This window comes from Gobio gobio (assembly GCF_949357685.1).
Source record: "Gobio gobio genome assembly, chromosome: 15".
Taxonomy (NCBI): domain Eukaryota; kingdom Metazoa; phylum Chordata; class Actinopteri; order Cypriniformes; family Gobionidae; genus Gobio; species Gobio gobio.
The window spans coordinates 39,751,819-39,770,205 of record NC_137108.1 but is presented as its reverse complement, the minus strand read 5'-3'; the positions used below and the strand labels follow the sequence as shown (position 1 = coordinate 39,770,205).

At 39.2% G+C, this 18,387-nt stretch overlaps 1 protein-coding gene across 1 annotated transcript in view; it reads right to left on the bottom strand.

The window, feature by feature from the left end:
- The window catches only part of nek11 (NIMA-related kinase 11), a 111,060-nt gene that overhangs the window by 67,225 nt on the left and 25,448 nt on the right, over window positions 1–18,387 (bottom strand). Inside the window, exons 4-8 of the mRNA XM_079836114.1 lie at window positions 8,393–8,511; window positions 8,119–8,183; window positions 6,221–6,347; window positions 497–646; window positions 161–239 (exon numbers count right to left, since the gene is read on the bottom strand). Of these exons, the coding sequence (XP_079692240.1) occupies window positions 161–239; window positions 497–646; window positions 6,221–6,347; window positions 8,119–8,183; window positions 8,393–8,511 (540 nt within the window). The remainder of the gene's footprint in view (window positions 1–160; window positions 240–496; window positions 647–6,220; window positions 6,348–8,118; window positions 8,184–8,392; window positions 8,512–18,387) is intronic.

Below are 18,387 nucleotides of genomic sequence, written 5' to 3'. Positions count from 1 at the left end.
TATGCATAACAGACTTTTTCAGAAACCTATTGAGCTTAGCAAGCAATCAAATTCTTCCTGGTGCATTCTGGCCCTTCCCATTAACCTTTGAAACAGATACTCTGAACAGCTGGTCGGATGCCCTCCTGTCTGGCTGATCTAACCAACGGCATCTCCTCACCTGCAAGCTCTCCTCAATGAACCTGCTCCTTAGAGCATCTGCTGCCGAGATCCTGCGTGAAGAATCCTTTTCTAACATACTGGAACAGAGAGAGAGAGAGAGAGAGAGAGAGATTTATGTTTAAGTCCTCATGAAATGCTGATAGTTCTAGTTGAATGCTTCTAAACCTGCTTGGATTTTGCATAATCTGCTTTGAAAAACAGCTGAATCAAACAAGCCATTGATTTGTGTCTATCTACTCATCCACAGCGGGCCAACTGACAGATATAGCATGGCGGTGTGGGATGACACGGGCCCGATTCGTGCCTGGAGCAGGGCAGCATCTGTTTCTGGTACCTTTGCATTAGGGAGTTGAGCTGCCGTGAGTATGTTTCTGGCAGGGATGGAGTAGGTCCCTCCACAATCTTCAGCACCACAGCCAAGAAATTCTGCCCCTCAAAAGCATGCACCAAACAGCACATCTCATAGAGGATACAGCCTAAAGACCTGCACCCAGAGAATAAAAAAAATAAAAATAAGGACAGTCCATCACAAAAAAATGAAGAAATGATCCATACCTATACGACACGAAAGAAGATATTTAGAAGAATGTTGGTAACTAAACAGCTTTACTCCCACTGATTTTTTTTCTCGATAAAATGGAAGTCAATGGGAACCAAAATAGTTTGGTTACCAACATTCTTCAAAATACCTTTTATGTTCTGCAGAATATATATATATACACCGATCAGGCATAACATTATGACTGGTGAAGTGAATAACACTGATTATCTCTTCATCACGGCCCCTGTTAGTGGGTGGATATATTAGGCAGCAAGTGAACATTTTGTCCTCAAAGTTGATGTGTTAGAAGCAGGAAAAATGGGCAAACGTAAGAATTCGAATGAGTTTGACAAGGGCACGACGAGCATCTGTGGGATGTTCTGAACAAACAAGTCCGATCCATGGAGGCGCAACTTACAGGACTTAAAGGATCTGTTACTAACATCTTGGTGCCAGATACCACAACATACCTTCAGGGGTCTATTGGAGTCCTGGTCAGGGCTGTTTTGGCAGCAAAAGGGGGACCAACACAACATATATATATGTGTGCGTGTGTGTATATCAGACTTGTTTGTTCAACACATCCCACAGATGCTCGATTAGATTGAGATCTGGGGAATTTGGAGGCCAAGTCAACACCTCAAACTCGTTGTTGTGCACCTCAAACCATTCCTGAATCATTTTTGGTTTATAGCAGGGCGCATTATCCTGCTTAAAAGAGGCCGCAGCCACCAGGGAATACTGTTTCCAGGAAAGGGTGTACATGGTTTGCAAAAATGCTTAAGTAGGTGGTACGTGTCAAAGTAACAGTAATGACGTAACAAAGTAATGGCAGGACCCAGGGTTTCCCAGTAGAACATAGGCCAAAGCATCACACTGCCTCCACCGGCTTGCCTTCTTCCCATAGTGCATCCTGGTGCCATGTGTTCCTCAGGTAAGCCGTGCACACGCACCCGGCCATCCACGTGAGATGAAAGAAACCGTGATTCATCAGACCAGGCCACCTTCTTCCATTGCTCCATGGTCCAGTTCTGATGCTCACTCGCCCACTGTTGGCGCTTTCGGTGGACAGGTGCCGTGATGAAGAAATAATCAGTGTTATTCACTCCACCTGTCAGTGATCATAATGTTATGCCTGTTCGGCGTATATACGTACAGTACTGTGCAAAATCTTAAGGCATGTTAGTATTTTCACACACACAAAAATGGTTTTAAGCCAGTTAGTTATATCTTTTGTGCTGTGTGTCAGTAGGAAATATCAGATTATATTTCCAAACATAATTTTTGCCATTAATTGTAATGATCCAGTCTGACAACAGCTGGTATGATCCACACGGAGATCTCCCATCATCAAGTCCATCTGGGATTACATGAAGAAACAGAAAAAAAACTGAGACAGACTAAATCCAAAAGAACTGCGACAACATCTCCAAAACGCTTGAAGAAACCTACCTAATATATGCACGCTTTTGGTGAAGATCAGATTCATTTTAAAATAATTTTTTCATTCACTTTTTTTTTTTTTTCGAGCAAGTTTGCATAGGTGAGAACCACACATGAATCACACATGAACTCTGGTACAATTTGCAATTATCATTATAGTAAAAGGTTTGTGTCTTGCCCTAGTTGAATAGACACGAACAAATCGAGAGAGAGAAAAAGAAAAGAAGAATAATGTGTAAGGACATCTCTATTTTAGCTCATTCTCTTGTTTATCTCTATTAAGCAGCACAGTGACCCCCTTCCTCCAGTGTGTCTCGTGCTTGTGTTCTTGCAGGCTCGAGAGCACAAAGTGAAGAGTCCATTTCCCAAACGGCTACTTTACGAGTCTGAACAGAGACCCTCAGCTCTCGGTGGCAAATACACACGAGGTGAGTGTGTGAGAAAACGCATGGCCCTTAAATTAGCAGCTAGTGCCTAAAGCCGTTTGGCAAATGAGATTGTCTTCTCTCTCTCCTTAATTCTATCTTATTGTTTTCTGATCACCCCCCCCCCCCCCCCAAGTCTTTCTACTTTACTAATATGAGGTTATCTAACTGTTTCCCAGTGGATCTTGTTTCCCCATGTTCCCTACGTTCATATATCTATCTTAGCACATAGCATAAGTGGAGGGGAGGACAGGACAGAGCTTTCTATCGAGGATATTGAGGGAGATCCAAGGCTTGGTGCCTTCGGAAATGTCTCGCCACGAATTGATATTCCACCCCTAACACACACATACAGGAACACACAGCTAAGATGCAGATTGTTAAAGCTCAGTAAGTAACCAGAGATATCACAATTCATGTTAATTATGCTTGCCATTTTTCGGCAGCATCTTTAACCATGCCTGATTGCAATTTTCTGCACATTTTTAAAGTTAAAATGAATTTTTTTTTTTTTTTTTCTCAATGATTTGATGAGCTTTCATGGATTGGCAGAACTCGCAATTTGACAGCAATCAAGCACAATACCTCATTACTTGCCATTTTGCATAATGTATAATGATGAATTGTTTTGAAAGATTATGAGTTTTGATTAGAGAGGGAATAAAACCTCCGTTCATCTTCGGAACACAAATTAAGATATTTTAGTTGAAAACCCGATGGCTCAGAAAGGCCTCCATGCCTCCATGCCATGCACAATGTACTTTACGCTCTCAAGACCCATAAAAAAGGTACTAAAGACGTCGTTACAAAGTCCATCTCACTACATTGGTTCTACAATAACTGTATGAAGCGACGAGAATAGTTTTTGTGCGCAAAAAACCCCTAAATAACGACTTCTATAGTGATGACCGATTTCCATGAAGCTTCGATTATGAATCAGCGAGTGGCGATTTTGGAGATCCAAACCGCTGAATCGACTCACTGATTCATAACGCTTCGAAGCTTCATAATGCAGTGTTTTGAAATCGGTCATCACTTTATAAGTCGTTATTTAGTTTTTTTTTGCGCACAAAAACTATTCTCGTCGATTCATAAAGTTATTGTAGAACCACTGTAGTGAGATGGACTTTGTAACGACGTCTTTAGTACCTTTTATGGGTCTTGAGAGCGTAAAGTACATTGTGCCAATGGAGGCCTTTCTGAGCCATCAGATTTCAACTATAATATCTTCATTTGTGTTCCGAAGATGAACGGAGGTCTTACGGGTGTCGAGCGACATGAGGGTAAGTAATTAATGACAGAATTTTTGGGTGAACTAACCCTTTAAGTCTAATGATGATGATGAAGATACAAAAGATCAAACTGGTATTGTGTTTAATACAGTGAACTCAGGTCATCCACAGACACACAACAACGTGCTATGCACAAACAATACCGGACAATGAATAAAAGGAAATGAGGAACTTAAATACACATGGTGATGAGCTCAACTCGACAGAGGGAGGAGCCATGGTGGAGACTTGGCTGACGACACCCGGGAGGTGACTCACGGGAGATATTGCCGATGAAAGTGGAGCCCAGGGCATAGACAGAGAGCAGATGGGACCAGGCGACACAATAGTCCCGGAGGCTGAGGCGGAGCTGTAGTGACGAGCGTCTGTGTTGGAGCCAGAGTGCCTGAGGCGAAGCTGGTGAGACTGAGGATCAAGGCGGAGCCAGAGTGAAGGCGGAATCCAAAAGCCGAAAGGGGCGGAGAGACGGAACACAGCAGACGGCTCATAAGTCTGTGTTGCAGGCAGGGTGACGTCTGACCAAGGCAGAGCTGGAGGGACGAGTAAGCCTGAGGGTATCTGGTGGAGCCGAGGGAGGGAGGAGCTAAGGTGGAGCCGACAGGTCAACAGGTTAATCGCGTCTTCTGAACTCGACCGGGAAATTCGCATGATGCGTTGTCGCGCAGGCCAATCAGCGAAGAGCTTATTGACAGGTTATCAAACTGGGCACCCATCATCCTCAAGTAGCGCTGGAAACGGCTGCCATTCAGGTGCAGTTCCTGGAGAAGTACGGTGAAATTTCCCCTCTGTTGTGTTCGCCTCTGGATGGTGCAGTAAACCCAGACTCTTTCGGCATTTGGCTTTCTGGCGTATTTGGGAATTCCACAACATGTATAGAGAGCAGCAATAGTAGTTATCTCCAACATTGTTGATGACGGAAAAAATTATAGAAAGAAATTTTGTTGTTGTTGATCTGTGTGAAGGCACTCCTCATCGAACTATGATTTTATTCACGCAAGTGACGCAAAAAAACGGCCAATCCCACGAGTAATCTAGAGTGAGTAACATGATGTGAATATTCGCTTCGCTTTTGGTGTGCACACACCATTAAAACTGGGCAGGACCAGTGGCAACAACGAAGACACAGAAGACTTAGAGCTGGGCGGGATCAGCAGCGATGGGAGATTCAGCAGAATGTCCAAAACCAATTCCTCACAATAACCAGCAGAGGTAAGTAACAGGTCAACCTCAGTTGTGGGATGGTGGGATACCCTCCATGCCCTCGAACTCCACCAGTAATCCAACAACGACATGTTGTGGACGACTCACACCCCTGGTCAGACTCACATTGGGGCTCAGGCTCCATGGCGACTGCTGGTTCTGTCTTTGTTTATATTAAGCTCATTGCGACCGGTGTGAGTTCTGGCTTAATGTCTGTGCTAGGGGTTGATGGCTGGCTGGGCTCTGGATTCGGACTCAGGTAATCAACAAAGACACAAAACAGTATGCTATGCACAAACAATACCGGAGATTATGAACAGATTTACAGTTCATTTTTAAGTTGAGAACCCGGTATGTTTTCAGACGGTTGAATATAACTTTCAATAAAATCCAGTACAAACATTACTGCCACTCGTCAATTGCAGCTGTCACAGTTGCTAGGCGAAAAAACGAGCCTCCGTAGGCTGTCTCATTTAACAATGCTCGGTCGCAGACTTCGAAGGCGTGGCTCGAATTGATACGGTAAAACCGAGACCATCATTACACCAGTTCATAGTGTGTACAAGCGCTGAGGAAGCCTTCTGAACTGAAATTCAGATATGGTAATGGCTAATGGGCATTATGCGCTGTAAGCATAGACCGCAACAGAGTGGGCTATCTGACCAATCAGAGCAGAGTAGGCTCTCAGAAAAGATCCTTGATCAAACAGTTTTAGACAATGTAAGAAAAGAGGTGATGCTGCAATGTACAGTATATTATGAGATTTTTTTTTTTTTTTTTGAGGTTTTTAAAGGGGCTATATGCAACTTTTTCCCCAAAATAAACGTAACAATAGCCTTTTTATTTTACCATTTATGACTCAAACATCTCCTGATGAGCATACTGACACCTTGTCCGCTCACAGTGGGTGCACCTATAAGCCTGTATCCTATTTTTCCTATTTTCTGGCGGGTCGTCTTTTCCCGCGCTGTCTGCGGATGTGACGTCACCACCGCTGCGAGAGCGAGCAGAAAATGAGAGCAGTTCTGTTTTTTGGCCACAGGTGTCAGTCGCGAGTTTAAATTTCAGAAAAACGCATATAGCCCCTTTAATATCATGAGAAGCATACATTTAGTTGGAATAAAAATGAAATGACTCAATGGTTTAGTTATTCCTACCAGATGTCTGATTTGGAGTCGTATCCTCTGTGGCTGAAGGCTTCAGGGCTCATGTAGTACGGGGTACCTGTGAAGGTAGTCGCCAGGTCACATGACCCCATCAGTAGACAGGATACACCAAAGTCACCTATAAAGAGGGTTTAAAAAAGTTCCATCAGCATAAACATCTTTTTAAAAAAAGAGTTTTGCAGAGTAAAACCAAAACTTAAAAAAAATAATAACTTTTGGAGTTTGTGCTTTTGAGCTTAGTTCCAAGCAATATCCCACAATACACTGTAAAAAAAAATGTATATGCTCATTAAGTCATGGCAACAAATGTTTTTTCATTACTTTAATTTATCAAAAAAATTTAACCAATTTCAGCGTCATTAATTTATACAATATTCAACTAGGCAAATAAAAATAAATAAAAAAACAACAACAGAAATATTTTTTTTATGACTTGTACAGCCAATTTGATTATCCTTAAAGATTTAAGGCAGAAACTGAACACAAGTTAAGTTGAATTAGGGATATTTTTTATTTACTGTGCAACAAAATAAGTAATATTTACACTAAAATGGCCACAAAATAAGCTTTTGTATGTTGAAACTTTTTGTGAGTTATCGTGCTCATTGAGATTCTTGCTTGAATATTAATTTTGAATCACAAATAGAAAGAAATATTAATCACATATGAATGAATCTACAGTACATACAAATACATGTTTGGCCAAAAATATTCCTCCAAAAACTGTCCCCAAAAAGAGCTCAAAAGAGATTCAGCAGGACAAACATTATGAGCCATTCTGCCGATTTGTAAAAGCTTTAGGAGTTACCAGCATGCTTTACAGCATAAATGATACTTGTATTGTTATAGGATTATTATTGTTTAACTTTTTATAGCTATTTTTTTCTTTTTCTTTTATTCTGTAGTTGTTTTGTCATCAAAGTTTGTTGTGTGGATGTGCATCATTCATCTTATTCTTTAATGAAGTGCTTGATGATTATACAGCTATATTGAGGTTTATGTGTTACTGTAAGTGTAGAAATGTAATGAAACATCATTAGTTTGCAAGATGTGCTCTTTAGAGACAAAAAGCCTTGCAAAATGTCATCTCCAGAGCCAAGCAGTCATTTAAAATGTACTAGACAAATGAAAGCTTCCTTGGTTTGTTTACTGAACATCTGCTGAAAAAGAGATTTGTGGTTGCTTTAGCATGAATTAATTGGATACTGTAAATGAGACGTTTAACATTTAGTGAACATACGAATACAAGTTGGCTGAGGTACTGAAGACAGTTATTGTGCACTTGCTGGAAGAACTCCGGAATATCAATGCGTGACAGTTTTTCATTGTGCAAAAAAATAAGCATTTTGGCCAGAACTTGAAAATATCTTGCATAATGCTGACATGATATTATGAGTTCTCTCAACATTAAATTTTTTACAGTGTGACCTGATAATTAGTTTGAAGTAAACCCTGTTATTTTGGCAGGCTAAGGCGCAAATTGACGTAAAGCAAGTGAGTCTGCTGTACGAAAGAACCTCATCCTTTTGCGAACACACAAATCTATTATTTTGCACTAAAATGAGTTAAAAGCGACGACTTTATGCAGTGATGACAAAATGTATGACTGGATATTCTGATGTCTATCAAAAAAATATTAAAGTGATGCTTATCTGCCTCCGAGAAGAACAGCTTCTTTCAATCTGCCATAGCTGACCGGCATACTTTTTTTTACTAGGTAATGATCCTGTTTCTTTGTAAATGAGTGTCTTAACTGTCATAAAAGAAGGGCCTGTTGTACCAAATGGGAGGTGTTTGGGCTTTTGGTGTCATTAAAAGTCACATCTGAAAGCCTTGCAAGAACATCAAACACACATCAAGCATCCTTTGGGCTGCGAAGCAGAGCTTACCTATCTTAACAATGTTCTTCCTTAGAAATATATTTTTGGCCTTTAGATCTCGGTGAAGTATTCTCCTGTTTAAGCAAGATAAACAAGAATCAATAGACGCCGAAGCAGCAAGAATTAAGGATTTAGAGATGTGTTGTTCAGTTGTGGCCATACAGTATTTGTCTTGCAAAGTGCACATTCTTGAATAAAACAAATAATATTGAATGTAAAAATAGAAAATAGGTCAGTTATGAATTATTCACAGGCAAAAAGAGGAGCTGTGTTCTCGGCTCACCTCTGATGTATGTAATGTACACCTAACAGAAGCTGACAGAGCCATTCACAGACCTGAGGCTCTGATAACGTCCTGCCTGTGCGTTTTAGCTCATCCAACTTACAGTCCAAATCTTTGTCCTGAGGAACAAAGAGAAAATAAAAAGGCAAAAATGTTATAAATGAAAATCCATTCTCTTTTGCATGAAGCACTGGGACTCTAGTCACGGCTACATAGTGCAGACAAAAAAAGAAATTAAATAAATAGTCTTTGTTCCCAAAAGGTACTTCAAAGAGTAATACTGTGCTTTTTTGTCTATTTTACTCTGTGTACATTTTCTCTGATCTTTCTTTGTTTGCATCAGTGGATTGTGAATTCGTCTTTAAGAAAGTGAGCCTTTGGCCACCTATTTACACTTCAGACAAAACCCACATTTCCCTGCTCACACACACACACTGGCAGCGCCAGTCACGATGCCCAGCGTCTCCTGAGACTGCAGGGGCCGTGAGAGAGAGCAAAAGAAAGAGACCCCACTGCTAATGATCAAAGATGATAAAAATGATTTTACCTGTCAATTAAAAAGATATTTGCCCCTACAATGAATATTCTATCGTCATTAAAGCCTTCTCAATGTCATTTAAAACATGTATGATTTTTTTTCTTCCATGGAGCATAAAAGAGCTGTATTGTGTCTGCAGCTTTACTGCCAAAAGAACTTAGATGAAAATCAAATACACACTTATAAAATGCACTCTCCCGGTCTCTTTAGTGGATCAGTTAGTTCAGACTGTTCAAGTAAATGGTTCACTGGTCAAATAAACAAATCCCAGACCTGTGACTTTCCTTTTTTCTGTGAAACACAAAAGATGATAACTGTTTTAGTCCATAATTTGTTAGACAATTGGTTCTGAAACAACATTTGGGAACCATTGACTTTTATTGTGTAGTATGGTCTATACATACATAAAATGTAAACTTACTGCAATTCAAATCAATTCAAACAACAAGTGTTGAAATGCTCACCAATGCAAATGAGATCCAAAGCTGTGAAGGAGGGAAAGTTTGAAACAACAAAAGAGCTTTTTGGGGGGGGGCGGGATGGAGTAAACTATTTCTTATATGCAAAATAATAGAATTAGAATGAGCATAAAAAACTTCAGAATATTTAAGGATCTATGTTTTCACCAAGTGCCGCCAAGAGAATAATCAATCCCACTAATGATAAGATTAAAGCGGAGCTCAGTTTGAACACAACGCTGAACTCAGCAGCCCTCATTTCAATAACAACAGACATTTGTCATTGTCAATGAGAGTGAGTTAGGAAAAATCTTAGGAAAGTCTTCTATTGGTAATGCAGTGACTGGCATAAGGATATGCAGGCTTACCAGTTCATTTGAAATGTCTTTTGATAAGCCCTCCTGTTCACTGCCCGAGGGAAGTGTTTGCTCAACGTAAGTGGGCCTCGCCACACGTTGAAGCGAAGGATAAGTCGCATTATGAGTGTAATTGGGATTGGGCTAATTTGTCACCCTCATAATATATTTATCTACAGTTATGACTATCATCACTCAAAAAGCCACCTCGAATGCTTTCAAAAAGCTTTCAATGTTTTTCATAAGCACAAAGGTTTAATTGAGCAATGAATTTTGGAATAAGCATTGTAGCATGAACAGAAGTAATGAAAATCTCCCTGCAGGCCAGGAGTACCTCCATTTCACTAGATACAGAAGATAGGGTTTTCATTTATCAACATCTTCTGGATCTCACATGAAACTTGAGTTTGATCAAATGCATCTAAATCAGGGGTGTCAGAGAGCAATTTCTATAAAAGCGTGGGACACAAAAAGAGGTATTGGTTATTAAAGTTTGGAGTTAGCAAGACGTGTTTTTCTTTTTGAAAGAAATACATACTTTTATTCAGCAAAGAAGCATTAAATTGATCATAAGTGACAGTAAAGACATTTATAAAGTTACAAAAAAATTATATTCCAAATAATGCAGTTCTTTTGAACTTTCTATTCATCACAGAATCCTGAAAAGTTATGATCAGTTTCCAAAAACAATACTAAGCAGAACAATTGCTTTCAACATTGAGAAAGATAAAGTAATCTTTCTTAAGCTGAAGGATCATGTAACACTGAAGACTGGAGTAAATGGCAGTACTATTGCCATCCCAGTAATAAATACAATTTTAAAAAATATTGAATTTTTACTTTGATTAAAGGGGCTGTAGGAGATTTGGGTAAATGCTAACTTTAGCCTGATAGCACTGAAAGCGTACAATCCTACCCTCCCTGGAAATCGCCGTCCAAAGCCGCGACTCCTGAAAGCATGAATGCGCACAGCCCAGAAGACCACAGAAAACGTACTACTGCAATACATCATGTGCCATTCACCAGTGAGAAATCTTTATAGTACAGTTAGTAACAGTACAATATACCAACTTTTTTTTGTTTTTAAATTACGGAATTAGATGCAGCAAGTTTTCGGTTTGTTTATCTAGCAAAACTTGTCAGTGTGTAATAATATTACTTGCATATCAGTGGTTCCACGATGAGAGTCTGCTTCGCTCCGGTGATGTCTCTATGAAGACAAGCACCTTGTCCGACTTGAGCGTACAGGCGGACACAGGCCGGCGGGTTGTGTTAGGGGGCAGCTCCCCCGAAGGGTCACACTTAGGGGCTGTAGAGGACTGGGCGGCCGCGGTCGGAGTAAGGTAGAATGAGCTTTAATACTCACACTGGAGGAAGCTGGAGATGAGCAGGTAACTGTATAACGTTGTTTATTAAAACTTGTTAGAAGGCCACTTGTCAGTTCTGAAGGAAGGTCAGGTTGTTGTTGCTGCTTGTCTGCCATTCTCGCTCTGTCTGCAGAGTGTACGCGAATGCGCTGATGCAAACACATTGACCAGCAGGGAACACATGCTATAGGATCGTTCGGACCGAACGCAAGAATTGAATGAACATTTTATGGTCCTACGCCTTCCTCAGACGATATATATTTATAACAATACATTTAGACCGCTTAACAAAGTGATTGCTATCAGGATTTGAGGAGGCTTTCAACCAGCATAACAACAAATGTTTCTGCAGTGAATCACCTACAGCACCCTTAAATAAATGCAGCCTTGGTGAGCATAAGAGACGTCTTTCAAAACCATAAAGAAATCTTACAGAGCCCAAACCTTTGAACAGTACTGTATATAATTGATTTGCCTTAATATTTTAACCAAGCAAAATGTAACATACAATGGAAGTTCAGTCAAGATCAGTGGCAATTTTGCATAAATATATAAAATAAACAAATAAATAAAATAAGTGGCAAAACCCACTTTCCCTGATATTTCCAGGTTGTCTATGATCCTGGGAACACTGGTGTCAGTATAAGACAACTATTATATTGACCAATGCAACAAAAAAATTCTGAGAGCCGTATTCATCCTTTTTCGAAAGATGCAGTCTAAATCTACCTCATGCAAAAAATCTCTCAGTTTGAATGGGCATGACGCTTCTGGTCTCAACCATCTCTTTGATACCTTGAGATGAGAGGAGCTGGTGGGGTGAAGACTACCCTGCTGAAGGAGATGAGATGACTGGCCTGGACAGATCTGAGCCACATCACTGGAGAGAAAGAGAGAGCAGAGCTCCATCCTTTATCAGCTCGCAGTTACCATTCAACCGTTCAGGTGCAAAGTGCTCAGGGGCAATCAAATCACTTTCTTTATGTAAGTGCCGGTGCATGTTCCTGAAAGGGCAAAGGGTTGGAACGTAATAGAGGCTTCTTCCCAATGCCCTAATGATTCCCCACCCAGAGCTGTTTCTAACAGAAAGTCAGATCCAGCACATGCAAAGAATCATTCTTCTCTCTGTGTGTCTAGGCTTCAGTCTCTTAACATGGAGACATGACATTTATCCAATGGAGTAGGAGGAAATGAGATCTGCAGTGAGTCATGTAGAGGAAATTTGCTATTAATTTATAACAGAATAGATTTCTTGTGACTATATCAAAGGCATCATTTCCACAAATAATTAGATAGTGGTATGCCAGACCATTAGTAAACACACATAGCCAGCTCCATTTTTGTACCCATTATGCTTTTATAGCGCATCTTGAAGACAGTCACAGACTGTCAATATAACCCTTGCATATTTGCTTTTTAAAAATCTGGCAGTCGATGGAATAATTAAGGTTTTTACATTGTGACATTATTTTCATGACAATCATTTCCCCCTCAAATTCTTGTTGTTATTATTATGGGAAAAATCTCACTCATTATCCATACAGTGATGAAAATTATCCAGTCTAAATACAATGACCTGTATTATTATGTATTATTATCTATTATGCCCTTTTTTACAGGATGTAATATAAGTATTAGGTGTCCCCAGAGTGTGTCTTTGAAGTTTCAGGTCAAAATACCCCACAGATCATTTATTATACTATATCATTTTGTGAATGCCCAGGTTTGAGTGGATTAAAAAACATGCTGTATTCGTGCATGTATCTTTAAATGCAAATGAGCTGCTGCTTCCAATCCCATTTTCCAGAAGAGGGCGGAGCCTGTAAAGCTTGTGCCTCGGATACTCTACCATAAACTCACGTGACATTGCAGTTATTCATCATTATGAAAGTTTATTATCTTCATGCGTTTTAAGGCCATAGGCTAAGTCTAAACTTCTGATAATGGTTTTCTGAGCGCACATACCCAAAGCTGGATGTCAGACGGAGCATCCCGTGAATTTTAAAATAAGTTCTTTCGCGTCTTGTGCTTAAACTGTCAAATACACACAAGGTTATGTAAAAAAACCCCACAAAGTTCATGTAAACACAGTCGGTTATGTCTGTGAATGTAAACAGCAGGGAAAGAAATCGCATGTGTATATTAAATCTGTGTATTAAATTAACAGCCAAATATACAGTACCTACTACACTGATCAGGCATAACATTATTGTGTTGGTCCCCCTTTTGCTGCCAAAACAGCCCTGACCCGTCGAGGCACGGACTCCACTAGATCCCTGAAGGTGTGCTGAAGTATCTGCCACCAAGATATTAGCAGCAGACCCCTTAAGTCCAGTAAGTTGCGAGGTGGGGCCTTCATAGATTGGACTTGTTTGTTCACCACATGTGCCAGCCTACGCTCCCCATGTGCGTCAATGAGCCTTGGCCGCCCATGACCCTGTCGCCAGTTCTCCACTGTTCCTTCCTTGGACCACTTTTGATAGATATTGACCACTGCAGACCGAGAACACCCCACAAGAGCTACAGTTTTGGAGATGCTCGACCGTCGTCTAGCCATCACAATTTGGCCTTTGTCAAACTCGCTCAAATCCTTATGCTTGCCCATTTTTTCTGCTTCTAACACATCAACATCGAGGACAAAATGTTCACTTGCTGCCTAATGTATCCCACCGACTAACAGGTGCTGTGATGAAGAGATGATCAGTGTTACGCACTTCACTGGTCATAATGTTATGCCTGATCGGAGTATTTATGCTGTCAATATGAATCGAACAACAAAAGAAAAACAGAAAATACATCACTGCTCTTGATTGAATAACTTGAGTATGTTTAATAAGAATACATTTCTTACTTGAATGCTACTGTTAAATGGTGCACTGTGTATAGCTCATTCAGGGCGAGGTCTATAATAGAGTCAGTCAGCAGTCGTGGGCGGGGCCTAAGCATGTGACGTCACACTGATAGAATCTGCTTGTTCTGAGACACCGCTTATGATTTATGGGGATTAAAAAAAAGAGGAGTGGGTGGATTTTTACCATTATAGGGGGGTGTGTACACACATTGGCGACACACATTTATGTTCAGAAACCATGTAAAAGTGAATTTTGCATAATAGGTCCCCTTTAAAATATATATAATTCAATAAAAGCATTACCATAATTTGTATTTACTATTTAAATAAAAAAAATATTAGAATAATAAAATATGAATAATAATAAAGTTATATTAATAAAATAAAATGAAAGAAATGGATATTTCTTGATTCATCCAACAATTCATTCCTTTTCCTATATCAGCTCTATGGGTGCAAACTCAGGAAATACAAGGTTTGTTTACCATTTTACACAGGAATCTTATGTAACAGAAAGTTGTTAGGCACTTGCACTACAGACAGAAGATCAAAGATCAACTAGTCTCATCTCGAGTGTCTGTCGAGATGCAACTCAACCTACGTGGAACACAATGGCAAACATGCACAATATGAAAGAGAAAAGAACGAGGAGAACTAGAAGCCGGAATCAGAGATACGCTCTCGTTCAATTCATAAGCTTTTTCTTCTTGCTTTATTCGACTGTTGTAGATCAGATGTGCATTTCCCAAAAGCATTGTTAGCTAACTATGGTCGCAAGATGCGTCATTATTAGCATAGTTCCAACAAACATTCAGTTGTGTGGTTGGAACGACAGTCCTCAAGCTGTGGTTATAAGCATTGTTTCTTGTTTTTATGACATGTAGACTTAATAAATCCTTATCTTGGGCAAAATAAGCAGGCTGACATTCAGTGCAATATATAGGCCAGATTTACTAAACAGAGCTAATTAGTGTGAGAGCACGATTCCAAAAAAAGTGCAGATGGGAGTGGAAAGTTCTGCACGTGATCTATTTAATCTATGTTTAAGACATGCTTTTTTGGGTAGTAAATAATGGTGCAAATACCAGTAAACAGACTAGACCTTGCAAATACTCTCCTCCCATTATTTTCCATCTGAAAGGGAAACTCCTACAAATACATATGTAATAAAGTCAGCCGCAAAAATAACCCTCTCCACACCTTTCAAGTGCTAATTTTTCACTGCATGTCTTTAGAAAATGCTGACAGTAGTAGGGTTTGCACTGGTGCAAGCTGTTAGTAAATCTGGCCCTATATCTTTTATTTAGAATATATACAATTTATTTCTTTTAGTTTGTCAAGAGATTTAAAGCGCTGTTTTTAAAAAGTGTGCATGTGCGTATGTGCTATAGGCTACGTAAGATTAAATCTGGAAATAAAGCAAAAAAAAAAATTGAGAACTGAGAATTAGTCCTCAGATGCCATGTCCACAATTTATAGCATTAAAAAATCTAGCATGAATTCAATCTCAAACTGAATAATTTAATAACTGCAACACCCGTGTGAAATCATTAACCAGCATGGTTGAGCGACAAATTTGTGACAATACTGTTCCAGGACTAGTAGATTTCTTCAACGATACATCGTACTATGGTAGTTAAGCAGAGTGTTACAACATTGTACGGGAAACACAATCCAGAGTAAGCCTCGTCACATTGAGAACGAGAAAGACACAAGATCAATTGTAGGGCCTATTCTTTATCCCTTGTCTCTTGAAGAAAGGAGCTCAATGCACAAGTTCAGCACAGGAGGGATCTCCCTTAATCTATATAGAAATGAGGAGCTGCAACTCCACATGACATGCAGTAATCCAGAGCACAGAGAAAACAATCAAAGCAGCATTAACATTAGAAATGTTTTTTATGGAATCTGTCATATTTTATTCTTCAACAGCTTGGAAACAATGTGGAATCAACAGCTGGTCAAAAAAATGCTGTTGCGTTTCATTTTCTTCTGCACTTCATTCTGTTCTGCCCAAAAGCTGCCATTGTGGCACACAGTTTTTAAACTTCATGTACCATTGTATTTTTTTTCCTATTAAAATCATGATTATGTTTAGAACTGGTAGATTAATAAGTTTACTTGCATAAATCAAGATGTAGTGTTCTCATATAGCTGTGTTTGACATAAAGAGGACCAATTTACAAACATAAAATGTACTTTTGGTCATGAACTATCAATTCAACATCTGCAGATTTGCTTTTTTTATATATATTTAAGATATAATAAAGCTTTTTGCATTGTGACATTATTTTCATAAAGTAAGAACATTTTCCCCTCAAATTCTTATTATTGTTATGGGATAAATATTCTCATTATTGTAATACAGTAATAAAAATTATCCAGTCCCAATCATTTCTGTAAAAAATCTAATTCAGTACAACAAACACTATCATAATGTGTATTTACAATTTAAATAAAATAGTACTACTATTTATATAGTACCACCAGACACTTTATTAGGTACTGTACACCTGTTCAACTGCTTGCAAATATCTAATCAGCCAATCACATGGCAGCAACAAGACGATATGGCAGAAAATAGACATCGGTCAAGACGATCTGCTTAAGAATATTATTTAAGTGACGTTGAACGTGACATGGTTGATGGCGCTGTAAGGTTGAAAATAACCAAAGATATTTGAAATAAAACAAAGGCATCTGCTTTACTGTTGGCAACCATCGTCTTACCCAAGATCCCCCCTTAACCTCATCAGAAGGGCCATTTGGAATTTCTAAGGACAAAGGCAGGCTTGGAGGCCAAATGTTTGTCACACCTTTAGTACAGTGGGAGAAGCTTCGTCTGATTGGTTACTTTAAAACGTCTCACGTTTTGGTCTGATTGGTCAGTTTTGAATGGGTCATATTTGAGTTTGGTGACATCAGGGAAAAGGATAAAAGAAGATCGCAATGATAGCTCTGTCTCTTTATTCTCTGCTTTCTCTATAGAGAGCTGCTCTTTGGCTCTGTTCTCTCTCTCTCTCTCTCTCTCTCTCTCTCTCTCTCTCTCTCTCTCACAGGTAACATTCTATGCATAGGCCTACTGAGTACAATTAAGGGTTTAAGTTTACATCCATTTGAAACTATTTTAAGTGTAACCATAACTAGAATTTGTGTTTCCATTTAAAAGAGATTTCTGTCTATTATGTAATTGACATTTTACATTTACCCGATTGTTAATAAATTGTTACATTTTGATCCTTTTTTAATTACTCTGTAATTATTAACTATCTCCAGTACGGAACGGTATAATTGCAACAAAGGGTTAAAACGGAATGATTAAATGTTTAAATGATTAACTATCAAATATAAAATGACCAAACAACCAATTGGCATTCTATCCTGAATTCGATAACTTTGATAAATGGAGTCAGATAAAGAACATTATAATTAAATTCATTTTGCCCAGCAGAAACACGAACGCGCAACGGCCTTCAACCGCAGCCACAACCATAGGGTTTACAAAGAATGAGAGAAAATATCCAGTGGGCAGCAGCTCTTTGGGCGAAAATGCCTTGTTTAAGGGGTCATGAACTGTATTGTTTTATTGCTTTATAATGTTTCATGGGGTGCAATTATAATGTTAGTATGGTTTTTACATCAAAAAATGTCATAATTGAAAAATAAAAGGCATTTTTCCTATCCTGATTTTAGCCCTCTGCTCTGAATGCTCTGTTTGTCTGCTGTAAGACTTAAGTGTAAACGCCCACTGCTGTGATTGGCTAACATCCTTCATATGAAGCTAAGTATTACATGTGGAATTCTCTCGAAAACTTTTAGCACGTTTTTACTATTACAGCTCTCAAGGTTAACTAATCGTGAAAAGTGTTGATTATAGTATTGTATTTAGATCTATAGCATTATATTTAGATTGTGGCACATAAGGTTGCAGTGATGAGCATTGTAGCCAATCAAAGAGCACATGAATGCAGTGATCTCGTCGTTTAAACTCGATTTCTGCACACTAACGAATGCTTTCATCATAACTAACAGTGCAAACACAATGTAAATAACAATGTTTTGGCGAGAGTCCAGAGCTCGCGCTGTTTGATTGACAGCTCCAGCGATTGCAAAGGGAGCGTTCTTCGATCGCTTTCTATATATAATTTAAGCAGTTTGAATAACAGCGTGAAGTTGGCCGTTTAGTCACTGGTTTTGATTTACTGACACATAGACAAAGAACATCTGACTGTACATGAATCGTTACATATAAGAAATCACTGGTCACAGATCAGGCATTAGAATTAACATGTTGTCGTATTACTTACTGTCGAGTCCATATGGTAAAAATCTATTTGCAAATTTACCAAATAATCCACAGTGAACCTAGTACACTGATATGTGCGATTCAGTGGGCGGGGCTAAACAGGCAGTGATGTAGAAGCA